The sequence below is a fragment of the Apus apus genome, chromosome 5, assembly GCF_020740795.1.
Source record: "Apus apus isolate bApuApu2 chromosome 5, bApuApu2.pri.cur, whole genome shotgun sequence".
Classification (NCBI taxonomy): Eukaryota; Metazoa; Chordata; class Aves; order Apodiformes; family Apodidae; genus Apus; species Apus apus.
Window position 1 is genome coordinate 64965913 of NC_067286.1, and position 23256 is coordinate 64989168.

The 23256-nt window shown below is 45.9% G+C and overlaps 1 protein-coding gene across 3 annotated transcripts in view; it reads left to right on the forward strand.

The window, feature by feature from the left end:
• MDGA2 (MAM domain containing glycosylphosphatidylinositol anchor 2) overlaps window positions 1-23256 on the forward strand; it is a 340493-nt gene that overhangs the window by 273260 nt on the left and 43977 nt on the right. For all 3 annotated transcript variants that reach the window (XM_051621624.1, XM_051621626.1, XM_051621627.1), the window contains one exon: window positions 17536-17684. In XM_051621624.1, coding sequence (XP_051477584.1) covers window positions 17536-17684 — 149 coding nt within the window. The remainder of the gene's footprint in view (window positions 1-17535; window positions 17685-23256) is intronic.

A 23256-nucleotide genomic window follows, 5' to 3' on the forward strand; every position in this document is an offset into this window, starting at 1 on the left:
ATGGCAGGTTGTTCTCTTTGGCTCCTTGCTGTCACCCGTTTCATCTTCCCCCTTCTCTGCTCATGTTCTCTCCACACTGGTTTCAGAGCATGGAAAAAGAAAGTCACATGAGGTCAAAGAACAGCCACACAAATGTATCAACACAAAAATCTCTTCTAAAACAGCTGTCTTGTGCTGAAAGGTCCTTGAATGCTCTGATCCTTCTGCATTTCATTGCAGTCCTGTGCTCCATCTGCTCCCTGCCCCCAAGTCCTCTCTTTCACCTTCCCTGAGCAAGAGAAAAACATTTGTTTTTCTAATTCTTAATCCTGTCATAAAAATTACTTTAAATTAAAAAAAAAGATTTAGTATCAATACTCTCATCGATCTTTAACACCCAAGTTGTCCTGGAGCATGAACTTGTTGTCTGGGGACATTCCTGAAAGCCAAGTGCTGCTTGGACTCTCTGCCAGAATATGTGCAGGACACTTGTGAGTGGCTGCTGGCACCTGGCCATGGAGCACTAACCCACTTAGTGCTTTTAGATGCTTCGTCTACCTCCAGATCAGCCATGACCTGTTCCTGAAGGGCTGAGATCCTTCTGGTGGGTTGGCCCTGGGTCACTTGGTGGTGCCTCCCTGCCTGTCAGCAGGAGCTCAGCTCCTCATGGCCCGTCTGCTGCTGGTTATCCTTTTGGAACCTGCCCCAGTGCAATGCTGAGCCCTAGCTCTGACTCCTTTTGCTCTTTATCTTCTTCTCCTGGGTGGTGTTCCTGAGAGCCTCCGATTGAATTTTCATCTCCTTGCTCATGATTTACAGCCTGAACAAAAATGCTGTGATGGCTGTTTGAGAAAATTGCTTTAAAACCATGCAAAAGTGGAGAACACTGCACTTTTTTTTTTTCTTTCTTTTTTTCTTTTTTTTTTTTTTAAACAATTCAGTGCTAACAGGACCAGCTGCCTTATTTTCATGGTTGTCAAGAAGACCAGAGCCTGTTGACTTCAGTGGGGTGTGCTGCTTTGTCCAGAAAACAGAATTTAACACCCAAATCCAATTAAAATGAAATAAAAAAATAACTTCTGATTTTCTGGAGAAAACACTGTGTTAGTATAGATAGAGAATCTTTTTTCTTCTTCTTTGAAAAGCAAATGTAAATGAGTGAAGGATATGTTGGAGCAAGTCCAGAGGAGACCACAGAGATGATCCCAGGGCTGGAGCAGCTCTGCTCTGGAGACAGGCTGGGAGAGTTGGGGTGTTCAGCCTGGAGAAGAGAAGGCTCCAGGGAGACCTTAGAGCACCTTCCAGTGCCTGAAGGGGCTCCAGGAAAGCTGGGGAGGGGCTTGGGACAAGGGCAGGGAGGGATGGGATGAGGGGGAATGGATTAAAACTGGAAGAGGGGAGATTGAGATGGGATATGAGGAAGGAATTCTTGGCTGTGAGGGTGGGGAGAGCCTGGCCCAGGCTGCCCAGGGAAGCTGTGGCTGCCCCATCCCTGGCAGTGTTGAAGGGCAGGTTGGATGGGGCTTGGAGCAGCCTGGGCTGGTGGGAGGTGTCCCTGCCCATGGCAGGGGGGCAGGAACTGGATGATCTTTATGGTCCTCTCCCACCCAAACCAGCCCAGGTTTCCATGATTCCCTGGTATCAGGTAGAGCACAGCCCCTCTTCCTCAACACAGACCAAGTCCTTCTCTCCATCCCATGGGCTGCTTTGCTGCAGGAGCTGGCAGCCCAGCCCTGCTGTTTGAGTGCAGTATGTTTAAATTATTTAGGTTATCCAGGAAGTGAGGGGTTTTTTTTGCAGATGAACTACAGGAACATTTTTGCCATTAATATTTATTCTCCAGAGACTGCACAAATTTCCAGAGTGAAAAAAGCTTCTTAGAGTGAAAAAGAACTGATGTATTTGGTCATGATGCAGTCCATGTCTTGTCCAAACTCTGCTGCTCTTTTCTTATTACCTGTGGGGCAGAATCTCCTTTGTTTTAAGTATTTCACACTTGTACCAGAAGGAATATTAACTGTCCTCAAAAACTTGTAATATGAACAAAAGAGAGAGAGTTTGTTGTTTTGATTGGGGAGTTTTTGTGTGTGATTCTTGTTGGTTTGTTGTGGGGTTTTTTTGATAAACCAAATCTTTCTATGGCATATGACAGAAATGACTTTTTAACCGAATGAGAAAGAAGTCTGGGGCCTTCAAAGATTAAGTCAGAGAGGTAAACGCCAGTAAAATGGAGTATGTTTTTTGAAAAATTGCTGAGTTCAAAGAAAATCTAATCAAACATTGAAACAACTTCTTTAGTGCTGTAAAACAGAAGGGTTTTTTTCTCTCGGCTGCAGAATTCATGTTTGGGCTAATCTAAATAATTCATATGAATCCAGAAATGAGGTCCCATTAAGTCTTTTACAACGAGGTTATTTTTTCCCTCAATCAATTCTGTGGCCTGTAAGAATATGTGTGGGCTCTGGGAAGAGCCCTCTGGATGTGGGAACAGTACTTTCTGGAGCAGAAGATTGGATGAGTGGCACAGTTATTTGTTAAATCAGCCTGAAATAGAGGAAAAAGGTTGAGATTAAAACACATATATATATTTAAAAAATATAAATTAAATAATGAGCTAGATCCAGGGCAATCAACAGGTTTGTGGCCTCATTTTAGGAAGCATGTGGCCATGGAGTGCAGCCACCATGGGAAGCTTGACAGGGACAGAGGGAGCTGGAGCACACCCAAACATCTCTGTTCTCTCGGAGCCCAAGCACCATATACAGAGGAGAAAACAAAATTGGCAGGAGAGGATGCAAGTTTCTCCGTCCTCAACCAACCTTGTCCCCAAAGCCAATTCAGCACACCTCATAGTGTGGAAATTGACTCTGCAGAGCTCAGGTACCAAGCTCTCTTGGCTTCAACACTGAGTTGTTTCAGGATTCAGTTTTTAACTGCAAAAAAGGATGTCCCCTCCCTGGAAATGTTCAAGGCCAGGCTGGATGGGGCTTGGAGCAATAAGGACTGGTGGGAGGTGTCTGTGTCCATGGTATGGGCATTGGAACTAGATGTTTATTAAGGTCCCTTCCAACCCAAACCACTCTATGATTCTGTGAAAAGCAGAGGGAAACGTTTATTTATTTTTTCCGATTGAAATTTACTTTTCACTTTCAGTTACAATTAGAATCAACAGTAAGTTGGTCACTTAGTCCTCATAATTAACTTAGTACATCTCTTTTCAATGCACCATTTCCTTTATTGCAGCTTTTAGTCTTGTTCAGCTGCACTGTTGGCTTCTGTTAGGTGGTATCAGGGTGTGCTCCTTATCCCTCAGGAAGAGCAGCTGTCCCTCGGCACTGTCTCAACTGGCCATGTCTTCCTGGTCTTAGCTGTGCTGGACATGTGTGTCAGGGTCCCCAAAAGAGGGTGTATCAGTCTTCCACTGAGGTTGTCACCTGGGGCCATGATGCATGTCTCCATAGGGGCAATTCCTGGCTCTTTTGAGGAGCGTCATTGACTCTCAGTTGGCTGCAACAGGGGAGTCCCAAGGACAGAAGCACATTGCACCATCAGCAACTGGCAGACCATGCAAGGGTCGTGCTGGGATGGCTCCCTGCTGCCTCTCCAGCAGCTTCAACCCCCCTTTGTATTCCAACTGCCCCTCCCCACCCCTTCCCTTGAGGAGGCTTCTGAGAAGAAAGCTGGAACTGAACTTATCCCCATCCCTCGGACAAGGAAGGCAGTGATGGTGGCACAAGGAGTCTTCTCCTCAGTGCTTGAATGGCTGCTGGTGGCATCTCCTGATGTTGGAGAGCTTCTCCCCTCTCTGTGCACAAGAAAACCCCAATGAACAGAGTGATGGCAGCAGGATGTTGAGAGCATGGGGCTCAGCTGGAGCACAACTCCCTGTCATTTGTGCAGAACAGTAAATCAAGATGCCAGATCTCACTGTCCTCAAAGCCCTGCTGGGGGCACTTGCTTCTCCCACCCCCTATTTTTCTCTTTCCTTTCAATGTGGAGGGTCATGGTGGACAGTTTTCTTGAGGCAGCTCCCAGTGCTGCTCAGCCCAGGGGTATTTTAGATTTCCCAAAACTTGTTCAAACTGTTAATAGCTGCGTTGAGGCAGGAAGGGAAGGATGTCCCCATTCTGTCTGATGGCAGGGGCTGAGCATTCTTGAAGTCTGCTGGCTTTTGATCCCAACTCAATTCCTTACAGAAGCATGCAAAAACCCCCACAATTTTATTATTATTATTACTATTACTATCATCATCAAACCCTTTTTTTATTTTTAATACCAAAAAATGGTGTGAAGTTACTGGGTGGACGCTGAAGAATTTTTTGCTCTTTTCACCCCAGTACAGCAAAATCATGTCAGACAATTCCAAGCCTCTGGCAGATTATAATCAATCCATGTAGGATATTATCTCAATAGAGGAGAACTTTTTTGGCACTAATAAATAACTGACAAAACACCTTCAGACCTCAGCAGGTCCCAGTATAGACAAGTCATAAGACATAATCCATGACCTATTGATAAGACTGTTTTCTGACAAAAGAAAAGGTTTATGTCATTTCCTGAACTGTCTTCAGCCTTTTGTTGTTTTTGTTGTTAGAAACAGAGAATTAGTTAAAAAAATGCTCTTATGTATGAGTACATGGCAGGGTTGGCTAGAGGTTGACTGGTTTTCAAGGCACCTACTACCAAAAATGATTTGTGCCAGAGTCTGGGCCACTCAAACACGATTTTACAGGAATTAAATTCAGCAGGAACAGCACAGGCTGACACAGAAATGTGGCAAGATAAAGAGGTAATAGTAAAACAACAAAAAAAGGTGAGAAAGGAATACATTGGAGATTCATCTCCTAAAATCCTGCTTGCAACCACACTTCACCTTTGGATAAATGTATTTTACTGTTCTTTAATAGTGCAGCCAGACTCGGGAGCATTGCTACAGCCCTGGTGCTAGTACAATAGCAGCCAGTTTAAATTAATTAAACTCCTCTGAGACCTTTTGCCCACCCTGTATCATTGGCTTTGCTATAGGAAGACCCAAGATCACTTTGTTTTATGGAATCATGAACCCTGATCTCAGGGATGTGCTCCTGCCCATCATCCAGAGCACTAACCAGACCTACCCCTTCTCTGGGTGCTTGTGTTTGATGAGGAAAATGATCTGTGTAAATTATCCAAGCTGTGACATTAGCAAGACCAGCCAAAGACTGAGGACATTTTTCAGTGGGGGGGTTTCTGTCTTGTGGACTGTTTGGAGGGGTTACTGGGCATGGCTGCCTGGCTGGCAGACAGTCTTTGAGCATAGCCGAGCCTCTGAAGAGTCAGAAACCGGCAATTCAGAGTCAAATTATCTGTGAATATAAAATTTTTAAGTAGCTTTTTATTTCCACTCCCCCCGCCTGGTTCTTCAGCTGCACAGCCATTTTGAGAAGTCATCAGCTTGTGATGAATTACAGTAGGTTCTCCTGAACTGCCTTGTTTTTGGAGCCCTGTCCCCTGAGTGCAGGACGTCTGACGCCAGGCCCAGGCTTTCACTTTCTCACAGGGGTTTAGCTAATGAAAAAATTCATCAATGAGGATCTGGGCTTCTTGGGGGCAAGCGGGCATCCAGCCATGGACCAAAACCTGCCACACGTGGAGATCTTCTCAAAGCCTATTCAGGGACACAGAAGCAACAGGTGTAGAGATCAGATATTGTAAATATTCCCCTGAAAGGGATGTGGTGTTCACAGAGGGGATTTGAAAGGCTGGAGATCTTTGCCTGGAGACCTCTTGGCCTTTCAGGCAGGATTTGGAAGTGAAGCCCAGCACTGTGTTGGTGTGGTTTTATTCTCTGTTGCAGACTTAGCTTGTTGACTCTGGGTTCTGGGTGGCATCCTGCTGTCGTCACCCACAGACCTGCCCTGGCCAGTCCCCACCACTGGCTGCTCTCCCAACACCTCCATCACATCATCTCACTGCACCTTGGTGTGGACGTGTCCTGACATGTGCCCCAGACTGGACTGTTTCTTCCCAATCCTCCCTTCTTAGAAGGAATCTGGAGATTACACGTGCAAAGCCTTTCCATTATTTGCATTTTCATCTTTTTTTATGCCCCTGTGTGCAGACATGTTCATAACTGCTGTTCTGCTCAGGTGTTTCCCTGCATGCATATGGATTATAATTTGCCAGGACTCCTCGCATCAAATCTGTGGGTGCCTCGACAAAGCAGAAGTGCACAGGACAGCAGCAAGTACAGGGACAGAGCTACAAATTCCAACTCTATAAGAAGCAAGAAAAGCCCTCAATTTCTGTTCATGAGTTTCTGAGCACAGCTGGGATTGATGATCCCCATCTGACCTGTTTCTGCTGGGGTTTTTACTGGTTGTTTTGTTCCAATGGGCACATGTGTCCGTGCTGCCTGTGGAGCTGCTGTGTTCACAAACCACGTCCCAGTTGCTCTGCAGGACACCTGGATGCTTTGCAAGCCTGGTGGCATCAGGAATATCAGTGTCTTGACTGTCAGTGGTGGAAAACTATGATGGGGAAGTCGTGGGGAGGAATGTCCAAGTGTTTAACATCAGTGATAGTTCAGTGTGTTGCTTTCCCTTTTCCCAGTACAAGGTCTCAGCACAGGCTGGGTTCTTCCAGCTGGGTGGAAAAAGCTCTTGGTTTTGGTGAAGAACTGTGAGTGTCAGGTAGGACCTTGAGAGGCTCCTTTTGCATCCATGGACTGTTTGATTTAAATATGGGGACAGCTGGTAGGGCAAGTGATTTGAATCACTCTTAGTATGAATGTATTTCTTTCTGAAGACACCCACACAAACTACCTGTAAATCCTTGCTGTCTGCAGCATGGTTTCTCTAAGGAAGATTTGATTACAAACTGGCTATAAGTTATTAGCTTTCCAGTAAGTCTAAATGAATGTTACAGGCTATAAACTGACTATATAAATTACAACTCTCATGTAAAGCTTAATGATGGCTGCAGTAACATTTATATCTTTCCCAAGGACAGGAGAAAATTTCTTACTGTGTCACTGATTACAGTACTTTTGTATCCCAATTTTGCATCTCAAGTCAAACTGCCAGAGTGTTGTTCTATTTGTTTCCCCCTCCTCTTGGTGTTCTTGGTCTAAAACTTGTTGTGCTTTCCTACACACCTCTTTCCTTCGTGGCAGGAAAGGCAGTAGACTCTGAGCCAGAGTCTGCCTTCTTGGCAATTAATTTCCAATCTTGGCAGAGTTTGGAAATTTCGGGTATTTGCTTCTCACAGGTGATCTGTGGAGCAGGCGGGGCCAAATGTGACCTTTTAGCAAAGGTGGCAAGGTGTTAGAGCTGAGTGTCAACTGGGCTTTTCCTGTCGTTGAGTAAGAAGAGGAAAATGAAATTAATTAATTCCATCCTGAGGCTGAAGTATTTAATTTGAGGAGTGGAGGCAGGGGTTATGTGAGGTTTTTCACTGTGCTTCAGGCTTATTAGCTCTTAATGCAAGTCTGCCCTACGGGAAGAGGGCAAATAAAGTTAGTTGACCCAAAAAAGAGAAGTGGATGCAGCAGTGGTTGATACCACTTGGGAAACTACCACTTGCCTGTACTGTTTGGGTTTAGCTGTGTTCCTGTGTGCTGCTGCCTGAAGCAACTTGTTCCAGTGCCTCACTCCCTTCAGAGGAAAAAATATCTTCCTAATATCTAGTCTGAATCTTCACTCTTTCAGGTTAAAACCCTCATCCCTTGTACTGTTGCTGCAAGCCCTGCTAAAAAGCCTTTCCCGTCTTTCTTATAGGCCCCCTTCATGTATTGGGGTGCCAGTAATAAAGATGAATAGTGCAGCTTTTGAAGCAGAGAGCTCTTGGTAGCTGAGCTCATACGTCTATGTCTGTGACCCCAGGAGTTGGAGAACATGTTGCAAGTGCTTGATTGTGCGATGCCCTGGGCTCGTGGTAATTGTTTTGTGTTGGATAAACAGAACAATGAGTGATCTGGGTAAAAAGAGGATGATAATTCCCTTCCATGGGCTGGCTGCTCTGTTGCTGGCAGCCTTGCAGGTGGGTTTTTAGGGACCGTGCTTCATGGAAGTGAAGAATATGTAGAAGACTATGTGAACAATATGAAGAGTTACTATTGGAGTTGAACCAGGCCCTTCCCATAAAGAAACCTGCCTGCTGTGGTTGCTGCAAGTCATTTCAGCAGCATTCCAGTCCCACAGAGCCTGGCAAGGCTGCACTAAAGAGCATTTAGCTGGAGTCTCTCGAGCATCACCACTGCAGAGCTGACCAAGGAGTAAAATCCTGCATTTCAGTATTGCTGGTGGGAAGCAGGGGCAGCTCATTTTGTTTTGTTTCTTCCTCCAAAATGCTTGTTTGCCTGTGTGATGTGAGGGTATTTATTGCATGTTGGTTCTGGGCTGGATTGGAGCAAGAGCTGTTGTATTCCCAGGAGCTGGGAAGCCCATGGCGGGGAAGGGATGGGAGTGAAGTGGCTGCATGACTCTGGATGCCAGGAGGGGAGAGATTACAGCTGCCTGGGAAGTGCTGGTGAGCTCAGGGAGTGTCAGGGGTGCCTGGTCGAGGGGCAGGGCTCAACCTGGGCTGGGGGCAGGTGCAGAGGAGGATGCGTGGTACCCAGCAGCATAGGGATCCTCGGGAATGACTCCAGGGGATGCTCAGGAATGGCCCCAGGCTCACCCATGGAGCAACATGGCCAAGGGATGCAGCTTGCCCAGCAAATGCTGCCTGCTCCCTGTGCCTCTCCCAAAGGACTGCACAGAGGCCCATCATCTCCCACTGCAAATATTTGTCCTCTGATCCCGAGATACATATTTTTCCAGGCACTGTCAGAGCTTCCCCATCTCACCCCCTTCTCAGAGGCCAGTTTCCTTTATGTGCATGTGGTGACACATTATTATTTACAGTTCCACAAGAGCATCCTGCTCTCTGCATGACACTGCTCTGGTTTCCCTCCCCATCCTCCATTCATCAGCTCTTTAGCACTTACCAGCAGGTGACACTGCTTCCCCCCTCCATGCCTGCATTTCCTGGGGGGGCTTCTGCAGAGTTCACTTGGGCCACAGGTAAATTACTGCCTCCACCTTGAGCAGAGGCTTGGCTTTGTCTTCTGTTGAGCTGTGTTTCACCTTGCTTTAGTAACTGCTTTCCATCAGGGCCAGACACACGTCTGCAAACACCCGTGTGCATGTGGGGTAAACGTCTCTGCATACGTGTCTCTGAAATGATTCCATGAAATTACGGCAAGGACGGGTACGTGTGCACGTGAGCTTGCAGAAAGCTCACCACTAAAAAGGAGGCTCTGTGTGCAGACCAGCCAGCTTCAGAGACTGTTCTAAACCGGATTTATCTATCCCTCAAAATGCCGTAGCCCAGGTCACGTTTCAGCATGACCCGTGTGGAGGAAACCCGGACACGTTGTGCCACGTTACAAACCTCACTTCACGTTGCCTTGGAGCTCTTTCTCAGCCCGCATGGACGTGGCAGGCCCAAAAGAATTGAAGGGAAAGTGGGCAACACGTTGTGTTTGGTTCTTGGCGAGAATGTGGTCTGGATGTGACAGGGATCAATGCTTTTCCTCCGTGATTCCCGAGCTGGAAGGAGGAGGAAGGGCAGGGAAGAGCAGGGCGAGCTCTTGCGCGGCGCTGCCACCAGATGTCATGTTTGGTTATCGCTGGCGAGGAGCTGGGTGGCAGCTGCGGGGGGACAGGGATGCTGGGGGACAACCGGGGAGGGGGGAGAGGGGTAGAAGTCATTCCAGGGCGTGCGGAGATGGCATCTCGTGGGTGAAAGGCACGCGGCTCCACGGCATGAACTAGCGAAGTCTCAGTGCTCCCTGTGCCGCTGGTTTCCTGGTTCAGGGCAGGCTTTTCTGTACCTCGGGTGGGAACTACTTCAATCCTTCGGGATGGGCAGAGCACAGCTACATTTAAATTTGTGCTCTGATTAGTCATTGGAAGGTTCAGGTGGATCCCCAGATCATTCCTTCCCTGCAAGCTGCAACACGTTAGCAAATCTGTATATCCCTTGGGAAGGGGCTTTTACTGGGAAGTATAGGAAAGGGCCATCCTCATACAGTGTTCAGAGCAACAGGGATGCGGGTGTCTGGTCCTGCAGTAAAGAATTCCCTGGAGAGCAGCCTCATCCACCTGCTTTCTGGGGATTACTTATTATTAGTGTTCACACTTCATTAACTTTGGTACCACTATGCAATTAAATGCCTCCTCAGTTGCCCAGCCAACCTGTCCTGGTATGGCTTAGACTGTCCTTTCCTGGAGATCAAATCTCAAAGGTCTCCCCATGGGGAAAGCTGGTTCTGGTAGGGCAGGAGCCTGCTCTGCCCCTTTCCATTCTGGCCAGCATGTATCAGTGTTATTTTTTCCATAGAAGGGTAAGTGACTGAGAATTTCCCTGGGTGTCACAGACAGTAGAGCAGCCACTCTCAGGCTCTGTATTTGGCTCCAAACAATACCACTCTCTGGAAGTGACTCTTTAGGAGGACGAAGGGAAGGCCCCATCTGCTCTGTTTGCTGTCAGTCCTCACATTTTGGCCAGGCAATAGCTTAGGGATGCTGTGCAGATGAAACCCTGAACATAATAGTCCAAATAGAAAGATTTAAGACTGTCTGGATAGTTCCAAATGAAAAATACCATCCAAAAGTAAGTGGTGTGAGGATGATGGTGCTTGCAGGGGGAGAGGGGATCTGTAGCTGCACGGCTGGAATAAGCCAAGATTTGAGTTTGGTTGGAGCTATGGAAGAAAAGTGCTGATAACTTCTGGTGTGAAGCTGGTAACCTGAAATACAGAGTAGATGAAGCCTTTAAATGGTGTAGAAGGCCAGAGGGCCCTAACAAAGTCACAGTGGGGACTGATCAGTGAAGCATAAAGACCTTTCAAGAGGGAGGAAGCACGTTTTATTAACACTGTTGTGAAAGTTGAGGAGAACAAGGGTGGGTGGCTGGTTTTGGCACGTGCCTAGGTGGAGTGTCCAAAGGGACTATGTGGAAACAGATGTTCACCTCTAAGAGCTGTTTTGGCCAAAAGAAATCATAGGGAGAGTTTTACAAATGGTGAAATGCATCCCTTTTTACCCGACATCCTGAACTGCTGGTGTATCAGCCACCTTCCAGCCTGGACTGGGGATGGACAGGTACAGGCAGTGGGGTCAGTGATGGTGGAAAGTCCGAAATCAGATGTAGAGGGCTGGAGATGATGTGGATGATTCAGCTGAAGGATTTGGACGGTGTTGGGAAGAAGAGCAGATCTAGGGAAAGAAAAATGTTTCCTTTCACATACACAAATAAAGAACAAAGTATCTTCTCTTGCTTATTGAAAATCATTCATAAAATATATATCCTGTAATAAAGCAGAGCACAGTCATGGGCAGCATTTTTCATAAACTCTGTGTCTCCCGGTATTTTACACAGTTAAATATATTGTTTTGTTTAGGATTTATACTTCATGTATTTTAAAGATAGAAAGGTCTGGAGCTGAATTTGCCAGAAGAGGAAGCATTTGTAAATCTCAGTTTTCATTTTATATTCCCTTAACATTTATAGCTGCTGTTATAAAGTGCAGGACACCCTGATCATCGCTTCTGCTGAACCCCCTGTCAAGATAAGCTAAAGTGCTCACGTGCTGCCAGCGTGGAACCAAGATGGCAAAGATGCTGCCTTCACAAACCAGCTAATGCCAGGCAAAATAGCAGAAACAGATACGAAGATAAGGGGAACATAAACAGACACTGCCAGGAAATTATTCCCTCAGTGCTCTGCCTGCGTATCTGGTGAAGCTGCCTCTGTTCTGGTGCTGTGCCTGCCCACTTACTAGTGTTTGTTTCTGTATGACAAGCCAGCACAAACACTAACCTAATCCTCTGAAGCTCCATCTGGGGTATGTAGTCAGCTCCTATAATTAGGGAGAGATGTCGTTGCTCACTTTATTGCCATTGGTGGAAATCAGTGGGTTGTGTTTGCTCCCATTACAATGTAAATTTGCAGCGCCCGTTCTTGGTTTCTCATGTTACTTAGGAAACCATGGTCTGGCAACTGCACTGAAACAATTCTTGTAGATTATTTTGCTAAGTTTCTAAGGGATAAATGGCTGAGCATTCTGAAAATGACCACACAAAGCTCTCCTGTGCCCGGTCAGGGATTTTCTCTAATAAGTACCAGTTCGGAACCCATTTGAGTAAGTGCATCATTCCTCTTCTGCTCAGGGCAGTACTTCAGCATTTGCTGAGATCCCAGTGATGCAATGGGATGGAGCAGGAATTGAATAGTAAGCAGCTGAATTGGCTTTTCACTTTCTTTGTGGTTTGTTTGTTGGTTTGTTTGTTTATTAATGAATCAGTTCCATATTACCTTTCATACAATTTCTGACTTGACGCTAGCAGAGAGTCAGTAGATAATATTTTGGATGTCCTGCCTGGAGGAATTCCAGTGCTGCCCACCAGATGCTAATGGCTGGGAATGGGCACTGGGAGTGAGAGGGGCTGTTGCTGGGGAAGAGCACTGCATTGTTCTGCAGCACTGAGACCAGTGATGTATGATGCTTGTTCCTCTTCCTGATCCAGTCTCAGATTCATTATAAAATAAGAAATTAGCAAAACTAGGCTTGTAACTTGATTACTCATATCCATCAGAAAATAATGATGATTTAACACTGTCTGCTGTCATATGGTCTTGAATACTGGTGAGCTGCTGTCACCTCAGCCGTGCACCAGAAAAGCTTGTCTGCTTGTGGCTTGGTCAGCTGCTGCACATTAAATGAAAAGGTAACTATTGTTTAGAAACGTGGAGAAAGGCATCGTGTCAGTTATATTCAAATAATCTGTACCTTCCAGTGTATTAGCCAGTGTCTGCAGAAGTTGGCCACTGTTTGAAGTGCTCTTCAACTGAGTAATCCTCATGCTCAATACATCTTGGAAGCGAGTGTATTCTTGTCCCACCCAGAAGTTTGGGAACTACTATTCAGAAAGGACCTTGGGATCTTTGTGCTGCATTAATTAATCACAGTCATGTCCTCAGATCAATATTTCCTGAGATCTGGTGTCACGGCTCCCTGAAGGCCTATTTCAGACTTTCATAGAAACTAACATGTAGCAAATTCTAACTACACTGAGCAGGGACTGAGCTGGCAGTCATTTATTGAGTCTGTGGCTGCTGCCCTGGAGGAGGGTCTCTGGGTGGGATGTTCCCCTGGCTTCTCATCTGCAGAGCATTAAGTAGAGGTGCAGAAAATGCACCAATCATGCCCAATAAAAAAAGCCTTTTGGCCTCTTAAAATTAAAGACCCAAGAAGGAAAAATTGTTGCTCACTGCCAATAACCACAGACCTCTGTGGTGTTTCTGCAACTCAGAAGCTTTGTGGGGCTGGGGTGTTCTTGTGGATCCAGATGAATGGGAACAGAGAATTGGGTGCTGAGGTCTTTTTCTTTTCCCTGTGCTAACCTGGGGAGGGAGATGGCTGGAATCCCAAGCACCCCAGGTGCCCAGCAGTGCAGTTACCATAACTGGCAATCGCAGGCTTCGTGTGTGGGTGCATTCAGGTTGGTGGAACAACAGTGACAAATGCAGCAGGATGTGTCATTGTGCTGCTTGTGCTGGGTGGGCTCTGCAAGTGTGATGGGGAGGAAGTCACACTTTGTTTAGCTGTGTAGCCTTCAGATACAAACGTTTGTTCTGTCTGTTTATGTATTTTTGTCTCATGCTGGGCCAACCCAGATGGGCAAAATCATTTTTGGTGTTCCCTCTCCTTACCCCACACCCACCCTCCCCATACACAGATCCAAATCCTCTTTATTTGGCTCATGCTACGTATTTAGAAGGTGAAAAACATAAATGTGTTACTAGTGATAGAAAGGAAAACAAGCAATACACTCCACCTCAAGCTGTGTCATGGATCCTCTCCCTGGCAGAGCCCCAAGCATCATGGTTACTCAGCTTCCAGCAGTGCAAGCACAGAGGGAGGGATTAATCAAAGCTAGTGCATGTTAAGGGAGCCCTAAACCTGGCTTCAGATTGCCTCAACAGACCCCCGAAGTATCTTGGCATTAAACTCTCTTCCCTCAGGACCTGCTGGAGCAGCATATCATTAAGAGGCTGCCCTTTCCAGGGAGATGGAGCTCCTGGGTCCCTAGAGGCTGCCTTGCCTTTAACCCCTCAAGCTCTGGCCATGGCCTGCTCCCCCTCTTGCCAACACCCTCCTGAGGACCAAGAAGAGTTTCACCATTGTCCCCGTATATCTGAATTGGCACAGACCTGGGATCCCTCCCAGGGCACCAAAATCCCCTTTGAAGGGGCAGCAGAGGAGCGGTCAGTTGGTCACAGAGACCTCTATTAGCTTGACCCTGGCAAGGGTTTGTCCCAGGGGCATGCTTAGATCTGCCTGCCCATCCTGAGGTGTTTTAATAGATACCTGAATGCTGCAAAAGCTGAAGGGAGAGAAGGGAAGGCTTTGGTTGCCCAGAGAGGTGGTACAAGCCCCATCTGTTGAAACATTCAAGGTCAGGTTGGACAGGGCTCTGAGGAACCTGTTGTAGTTGAAGATGTCCCTGCTTACTGTAGAGGGGTTGGACTGAATGGCCTTTAAAGGTCCCTTCCAGCCCAAATAATTCTGTGATAACTTCTTCCAAGCATGACCAGAGCTTGAAGGAGGCTGCTGAGCTAACCTGTACTGCAGGTGTTTTCCTCCAAGGAAGCTGCTGCCTCCCCACAGTCAAGTCATGCTAAGCCAAGGGCTGTTGCCAGGTCGTTTACACTCCTCATCATCTCCTTAGTTCTCTAGTGAAGGATAATTTTTGCTGGCAATATCACCTTTGGAAGCAGCACAGTTGGGTGGTGGCAGGCTTGGGGTGTTTGTCTGGAGTCAGAGCAAATGGTGGAGGTGGGAGGGGACACCAGCCAAGGCTGGGCAGAGTGCCCGTGTGTCTCAGAGCTCCTGCACCTCCAAAGGCAATGTCTGCTTTTTGTATACTCTAAAATATGGCCCAGCTTTGTTGTACTTCTGAGGTTCACAAGGTCTTAATGTCATGTTGTTAAATTTTCAGCATCCCCTTTCACACCAGAAAGCTCTTCTGTTCGGAGGGACTTAGGATAATGCAACTCTCCATGAGTCCCATTATTTCTCAAAAGGTGATTGTGTTGTTCGAGTGCCCATATTGTGACAAGCATCTAATTATGGATCCTTTCTGTAGACCCCCAGAGATGCCATTATGTCCACCTGCAGTAGAAGGTGGGAAGATTATAATTTGCATTCAGTATGAACTTTTCTCCATTATTTCCACTGCATAAATAAGGAAAACAAATCTTATTGACCACTGATTCCCTTGTTGTTTATCTTCCATTTCATTTTTTAAAGCACCAGTTTTGCTTTGCTTAATTCCTCGAAATATTGTTGTTTGCTGCTTCAGCACCAATGCATCTGCTCTAGTCTGGTCTCACTGAATGTGCACCTTCCTTGGGCACCCTGGCAGAAATGTCTTGGCTAAAAAGGCTTTTCATCCTCTGAAAAGAGAAGCGTGGCTGGGAGGGATGACACACCCAAAGATAAAAGCTGCCTCAATAACCACAAGATTAGTATATATTCACTTCATTTTTCCTTTGTCCCTTTTCAGTTTTTAATATTTTTAATGTTCTTTTCCCCTCTTCTCACTAGCTTTCTTATTCTTGAAATTCTCAGACTTCCAGGTTACAAATGCCTCCCCATCTATCTCTTTTTATACCTGTCAATAAAAATAGTTTTGAGGAGAACATACCTAAATACAGTGTGCATTTGGGCACAACAAGCCCCTAATCTCTGAGTTAAAGGAGGGGAGGGATGAGTGCACGCCCCTCTCACAGGTCAGCATGGGCAGGCAGACCACATCCTCCCTTCAGGCTGTCCTGTGGTTTTTGTGGCATTTCATCATTGCTCCCACTGACAAAATCCCTGCAGAAACAGGAGGAGCACAGAGGTGTCAGCTTGGGGAGCAGGAAGACCTCATTCTGCTTGGGTTTTTTCTCTAATGACAAATCTCTTTTAGACCTTGGCAGGAGGATAACATCTGCAAATGTTTTGGCTTCCCATGTTTGGCCTCCTTTTTAGATAACTGAGGTGACAAGCTGCAGTAGTTGGCAGAGCAGAGCCTGGTTGGTGTTTGCCCCATCCTGTGTCTAGCAGCATGAAGTTCAGAGTGTATAAACTCCCAAGAAAGGAGGCACAGCCGGGCAGGGCAGGGATGGACCTGTTCCATGCAAGATGGTCCATCTTTGAGTTGAAGTCTTGTTCCTGTTAGAACAGGTCCAGGGCCAGATCGGGTGATTAACAACTCTTCTTACAAATCCAGCTGTGAAAACTTGTTGCAAGCCAGTCCAGCCCTTCTTGCTGCAAGAAGCAGAGCGGAGCTGTGCTGTTGGCATGGCCTGCTGGAGAAGGGTCAGCACAGAGTGCCTTCCCACTGACCTGTATCTCGTCAGCATCTGATGGGGTGTGCTCTCATGTTCTTTGACCTTCCTTTAGGACAAACCCAAGTAGATATTTTGAGGTATGCTGGAATTGCACATCTCAGTGGAGCGAAGTTCCCTCAAAGGATTTTGGGGCAGCTCTAATTGCAGACACTACTGTCTCTACCACACAGAATCACAGAACGATTTGGGTTGGAAGGAACTTTTCAAGGCCATCTTGTCCAACCTCCCTGCAGAGAGCAGGGACATCTTCAACCAGATCAGGTTGCTCAGAGCCCTGTCCACATGGTTGGGCACTCTGTGTCATTTTTGCTGTTCTCTACAGATTACTCCTGATGAGATAATCTAGAGGAATGAAGGTAATTTGCATGTAATCGTGCCAGTTACTATTCATGGGCTTAAGTCAAAAGGAACTCAAATTTAGTGACTTCAAGCACTGCTTTGTTATGTGTTCAGGAGATCATCCTTAGGGTTTTCACATGCTGAAGGATGAAGCTCTAATAATGTCCTGGTGCAACACTGTTGGACCCAAAGTGCCCTGTGAGTTGTCATTTCCCTCTTGTGCAAATTGGGGTGCTCAGCTAAACTGTACCAGCAGGAACATCTGCAGGGTTCCCAAGGACTTGTGTGCATTGGCACTTGGGAAGGTGGAGGGGAGAAGATGTGGGGAAGGCAGAGTCACTGGAAATGTCCATCGTGTGTTTCCAGCTCCAGGATGTCATTCTTTATTATTAGTGCCAGGTACAGCAGCTGTCATTTCTCTGCTCAGTGCAGTGCAGCTTGTTTTGGTACCTCTATTTTAGGCAGCTGGGCCATGAAAAATGAGTGCAGGGGCACATTACCTGGCTTTGCTCAGAGCTCAGGGCATTTCTTCCCCCCTGCCCACACCTGGGCCATGGATGCCCTTAAGAAGAGAGTCTATGATGAAGACCCTTGCTATGAATCCTTTACAAAAGTGGAGCTAAACAGCTCATTCCAAAATGTGTTGGTGGAAGAGGGTATTGAATCAAAAGACTCAAAGCCCTAGGGGAGGGTGGTTGCAGGCTGGGCAGCAACTCCTGGCTGCACAACCGGCTGCTTGGTGACGCTCTGGTTTCTTTGTTTCCCCATTTTTGTTCCCACCTCCTGCAGGCAAAGCCTACGCTCCCGAGTTCTACTACGACACCTACAACCCCCTGTGGCAGAACAGACCCCGTGTCTACTCCTACAGTCTCCAGTGGACCCAGATGAACCCCAACGCTGTGGATCGCATCCTCGCCTATCGCTTAGGGATTAGGCAGGTGAGGAGAGACATTCTGTTGTACAGGACCTGCCTACTGAGTGCTGACCTCTGAGAGGACTTCAGGGCCTGATTTGATTTCATTTTAGTCTATTTTAGTCTATTATATTTCATTCTTTTTTTATATATATCTTATTTTACTTATTTATTTATGTTTTTCATCCCTCTTTTCATCTGTGAGTCAGAGCTGTTTCTCCTCCTGGAAGGCTGGCTGCCACCTGGCAGTAGTCCTCTGCCATTTGGAGATCCTGAAAACTGATTTGCACATTTGCAGTGTGAACGCAGCGATTAAAGAGCTGCCCTCCAGGGGGTTTGTAGAGACTGTGGCTCAAGACAGACCTGAAAGATTACATGAAAGAAACTTGCAGTGAAACTAAAGTTTGTCTCTCTGTGTTTCTGTAGATCTTTTACTAGCTCTTCCATGTAAATAGACAAACACAGGGACAGGTGTAGCTTTCCTACAGAAAGACGTGGTGATCCTTGAGAACCAAGATGTCTTTCTTGGCCATATTAAAGCCCATCACACTTATGTCTTCATAGATTCCCTGGGAACTTTCCAATGGGAATTAACACTGTTAAGGAAGCGTGGAACCAACCCTCTTGCAGAGGAATTGTCAAATTAACATAGTCATCCCCATTCATTTACCCTTTAACAAGGAAACTATCATCTCTCTGCTCTGAAGGTTATTGCTAAAAAACCTTGAGTTTTAATAGTCAATTAAAGTGAAAGAACTGCTCTCTGCACCCTGACTAAAATTTTGCTGCATGGCAACATCTCAGCTCACTCCCCTTGGCAGGGCAAAGACATCTTCCCCCAGTTAAGTCCATATCAAGTCTCACCATGTTTTGATCAAAAGGCAGCAAATGTACATGCCTAGCACTACCTAGAGTCCATCCATGCCAAACGCTACCAGCATGCCACAGACTGGCACTGACAGGCTGGCTTTTGGCCTTCCCAAGTTAAAATACAGGGTTTGAAAAGAATTCTCCTGGTTATGAGCACCTCCTTGGCCACCACGTCCACCTCCACGTCCTACCTTATCCGTTGGGCTGCCAGCCTTGGTTTGGGCTGTGCCGGTTCCCTGGCCCGTTGCAGTCCCAGGGCTCCCACCACCCAGCTGGTGGGCAGTGCCACCAGCTCCTGCTCCCAGCCTGGACCTGCTGCAATCAAATTAAAACATTTTGCTGCTTACTTGGGAGAATCTGTCTGGTATAGTTTTTGGTCTGGTTTTCCACTCTCCCTCTGAGCTTGCTTTTCTTTCCTTAATACCGCAATTGATTGATTTGGAAAGTGTATGTTTGGTTATTCAATGCCTGAAATAACAGTTTGTGCAGGGAGAAAGAGCTCGGGGATTAAGACAGATTCTTGAAGATGTATGTGTTTGAAAATGTGAGTGCAGAAAGTATTTTGTTATCCCCCAGGTCTCTTGCTGGGATGAGCTCTGTAAGCTGCAAAATAAATACAGGGTTCGAGCATGTTATTTATGCCAAGTGGAGGGGATTTGGCTTGAGTAACTTCTGTGGTAGCTGAGGAGTTGGTGGGGACACATCTAGGAAACAGCTTTGATACCTGGGAATGCTGGCTTTCCTTCACTCAAGAGTTCCTCTCTGCCTGAAACTCACTAATTTGAAATGAAAATGGGTGACTTTTAATACCTGTTTATGCAGCTGTTTGCATCATTGAGCACAAATCAGTTCTGTTGCTCCCAGTACCCAAGAGGAATTATTAAATTAAAAAAATAATTTGCTGAAGTCAAAGAATATATAATGAAATTAATTGCATTAGGTATTTTAGCTTCTTTTTTTCCATTTCATTTTAATTTACTTTTAATTATCTATTTATATAATTATCTAGAGTTACTTTACTCTAATTTCCTTGACAACACTCTCTGTCAGGCTAATAAAATAAATTTCCTTTACTCTTTCTGAAGCCACATTTAAATTGAGATTGAGAACCCAGGGAGCCAACCAGGCACACTTGGCCTTTATAGCAGTAATTCCCCCTGAAACAAGGGTGATCATTAAACTTCTTAATTTTTTTGACACCTACCAGTACTTGCTACCAGCGCACTGCCCTCTGAATTGTTTGTGTTTGGATACTTCACTTAGCAAAGTTGTTTGGGGGTTTGTTTTGGGTGGTTTTTTTTAATTTTTTACCTGGGTTTTGTTATATAACAAGAAAAGTGGGGACAAGCATCCTTTGGTAGTGGCAGGAAACCCCCCTTGTGGCTCAGCAAAACTAATCACAGAAGAGTGGGGGGAGAGTTTCCAGGATCAAGCGAGGGGCTCAGCTGGAGAGCAGCTTGTAGCACCAAGTGACTGCTCTTAATCCTGTTTTCACCTCCCAGTGCACCACTAAGCACCCCCCGTGGGCCATGCGGTGGGTCAGTGTGTTGGTATCTACTGGGATTCAATTAACACTGTTCTTTTAATCTGCTCAGTAAACTGCTTTTGCATCAAGAACCCTAACACCAGCGCCCAAGCCTCGCTTCCTCTTTCCCCACCCTCTGCAGTGCTGCTTCACTTGAGACACAATCCAAGCAGTCTCTGGGGAAGATTTAGTTGACAGCAGGTTTAGGCTTGCTGAATTTTCTGTGGAAATGTTGAAGTCTGTAATATTGACAGTATCTTTAAGGTCATTTGATAAAAAACAAGAGTTTCTAAGGAGACACAGAGTGGTTGAGCTTCATTTCTGAGTTTGCCAGGTGGCTGTAAAAAGTCACATAAAGGATGTGCTCAATAATGAAGCTTGTAAAGGGCACAGGAGGCTGGTAGTAGGGATTTTCCTTAAAGACAACCTCTTCTGCTAGGAGTAATTAGACTCCACTGCATTGTACCAACAGGAAAGTGTCTCCACTGGCTGGCATCAAGTGAGCTTGTAGTGCTGGATGTGGCTCTGCCTGCACCAGCTCAGCCAAGCAGAGTTTTGAAAAGTTTTGCTGGCAACAGGAACTATCAGAGAGAAATGGCCAGTGCCAGAGGTGCAGTGCTGGCAGAGAGCAGGTGGAACAGAGAGGCTGAAGCAAAAGAGCTTTGCTGAGGGGTGATGTCTACAATTAAAATAATCCTGGTCACGTGGAGGTGTGAGCAAGTGGAACAACCTGTTTCACCGTGGGTGCCAGGAGCAGCTGTTGTGTTACCGGGACCTTCAGGATTCTCTAGTTGCTTTGCAACAGTGAAAACATATGTTTTAAGAGCAAAAAATAATCAATTTAAGAAGTTAATTGTGAATCTGTAAGAAGCACTGCATTTGTCTGTGTCTTATCTGTACCTCTCTTTCATGAAGACCAGTGTCTAGCTCTCACCCCAGCCCTGTGTTTAAAGCTACAAGGAGCACACCCAGCAGCACACTGGTGCTGAGCAGAGGGTAGTTCAGTCGAGTTTGTCCTGCTGATGTGGTGGTGTGAGATGGATGCTCCTTCCTGGGAGAATCAGAACAGGAATGGTGGAGTTCTGTGAGTACAGCTCTTGGGCACACAGGCATGTGTTTGCAGAGAGTCAGGACTCAAGAGTCCACCTTCTTCTTGGTGGTGCTCAGTTACTCAGACCATTGCATGGCCCATTGCCCCTGTGGGTCCATCTCTCTCTCCAACCCTCTTTCTCTGGGGCTTGCTTGATTTTGCTTTCTGTTTCTGTGATACTAAGACTCCGCTCTGGATGAATCACCAGAGGGTGTTACACATTTCCGTCAGATCCTACTTCTTACCACCTAGTTGTCACTAGAGTTAAAAGAAAGGCATGTCTCAGGCATAAGGGGATGATTGAATGGTAGAAAAGCAGGACAAGGGAGAAACTTGTTTGGCATTTTAAGCATTGGTTAAAGAGAAGCTGCGAGAAACCGACACAGCAAATGTTAGAAAAGTTAGTGGAGAAATAAAGTGGAGCTTGGCTAAATGAAATGCCAGGAAAGCCAAAAGCTCAAAAAGGGAACGGGGAAGGTCCCATCAGCAGAAGAGGGAGTCACAAGAACAGAAAAGTGTCATTTTTCTGCCTATAGAGTGAAAATGGAAAGAGATGAATGGAAGTGGTTATTTACTGAAGTCCTGTGTTTAGAATGAAAGTCACTTACAAGACATTTATTTATTTTGGCACACCCAAGGCCCCCACCTGATGGGTGGTAATTCTCCAGATGTTCCTTCTGTCAGGATCATGGTGCTGTCATCACACAACCCACTGCAAAGGGAAAGATGTTTGCAAGCTGAGTATTTTCATTTAGCTTCCTATAGAACATGTAAAATAGCTATACATCAACATGTAGACAAAAATTGTATTCAGAACCATTCAAAAATAATTACTCACATCTGTAGTAATTAATTCCCAGGGAGGAAGTGAGAGAGTTGAAAATTCACATGTATATTGCAGTATTTCTAGTGTTGTTTTCATGAAAAATTTTAAGCCTTCTTTGCAGAGGAATATTACTGTCCCAGAGATTTCAGAGTGCATTTCTTTTTGGAAGGTTAAGCAAGGCTTTGCTTTTTTCCAGTTCTGTCTGTGCTTGTGAAATAAGACAGAGAGAGTTTGGCCAAAAAAAGATGAGTGTAATATGCAAAGGCACGTTTCCTATTGATTTTCATGGGTTTGGTAAATCAAATTAGAGAAGCAGTGGTTCTGGTTTACAATTTTCTGTTTGCAATTCTGATGCCTCCCATGCTTATCCTTTACCAGACTGAGGCTAAAATAGCAAGCTGAGGGCTGTCATTTGAGATTTGTACCAAATCCTTTTAATTGCCATTTTAAAATGGTTACATCTCCCAGTCTTCGTCTAGATTAGGCAAATGCTTTATATAATTCTGAAAAAAAAAATATCCTACTGATTGCATCTTAACAAATGCAGGGGTAAAGGTTATGCACCTAAGTGAGGGAACAAGGGGTAATGGATTAAAACTGGAAGAGGGGAGACTGAGATGAGATCTGAGGAAGAAATTCTTTGCTGTGAGGGTGGTGAGACCCTGGCCCAGGTTGCCCAGGGAAGCTGTGGCTGCCCCATCCCTGGCAGTGTTGAAGGGCAGGTTGGATGGGGCTTGGAGCAGCCTGGGCTGCTGGGAGGTGTCCCTGCCCATGCAGGGGGGCTGGATCTAGATGATCTTTAATATCCCTTCCAACCCAAACTAGTCTGGGATTCTCTGACTCTGTGATCCAATGATTCTATGATCTTGTTCGGTCAGGTCCTGACATTCTGCCTTTGATCCTGTGATGTCTTGGTTCCCAAAGATGCTCCTGGCTGTGACTACTCTCCCTGGTCAGGGAGAGTGACCCAGAGTAACCAGTTTGTTCCTTTTGGAGCTGGCAGGCTGTATTTTCTAGAGATGCAAAGAGAAAACATCCCAGAATGAGCTGTGCCCATTCACATTGCCATGAAATGTGGTCTGTAAAATTGAACCCTCTTTCTTCACAAAAAACCCTCTTCCAGGCAAAATTTAACATATTCATTTGATCCAAGCAATTAGTGCCTGCTGGGACTGCCTTGGTATCATTTTCATTATATAAGCATAAACTCTGGCTGTTTCATTACTGATTTTAATACCTATTTCATAACAACTTTTTAGTCTGGTTTCTTCAGGAAACAAGACACA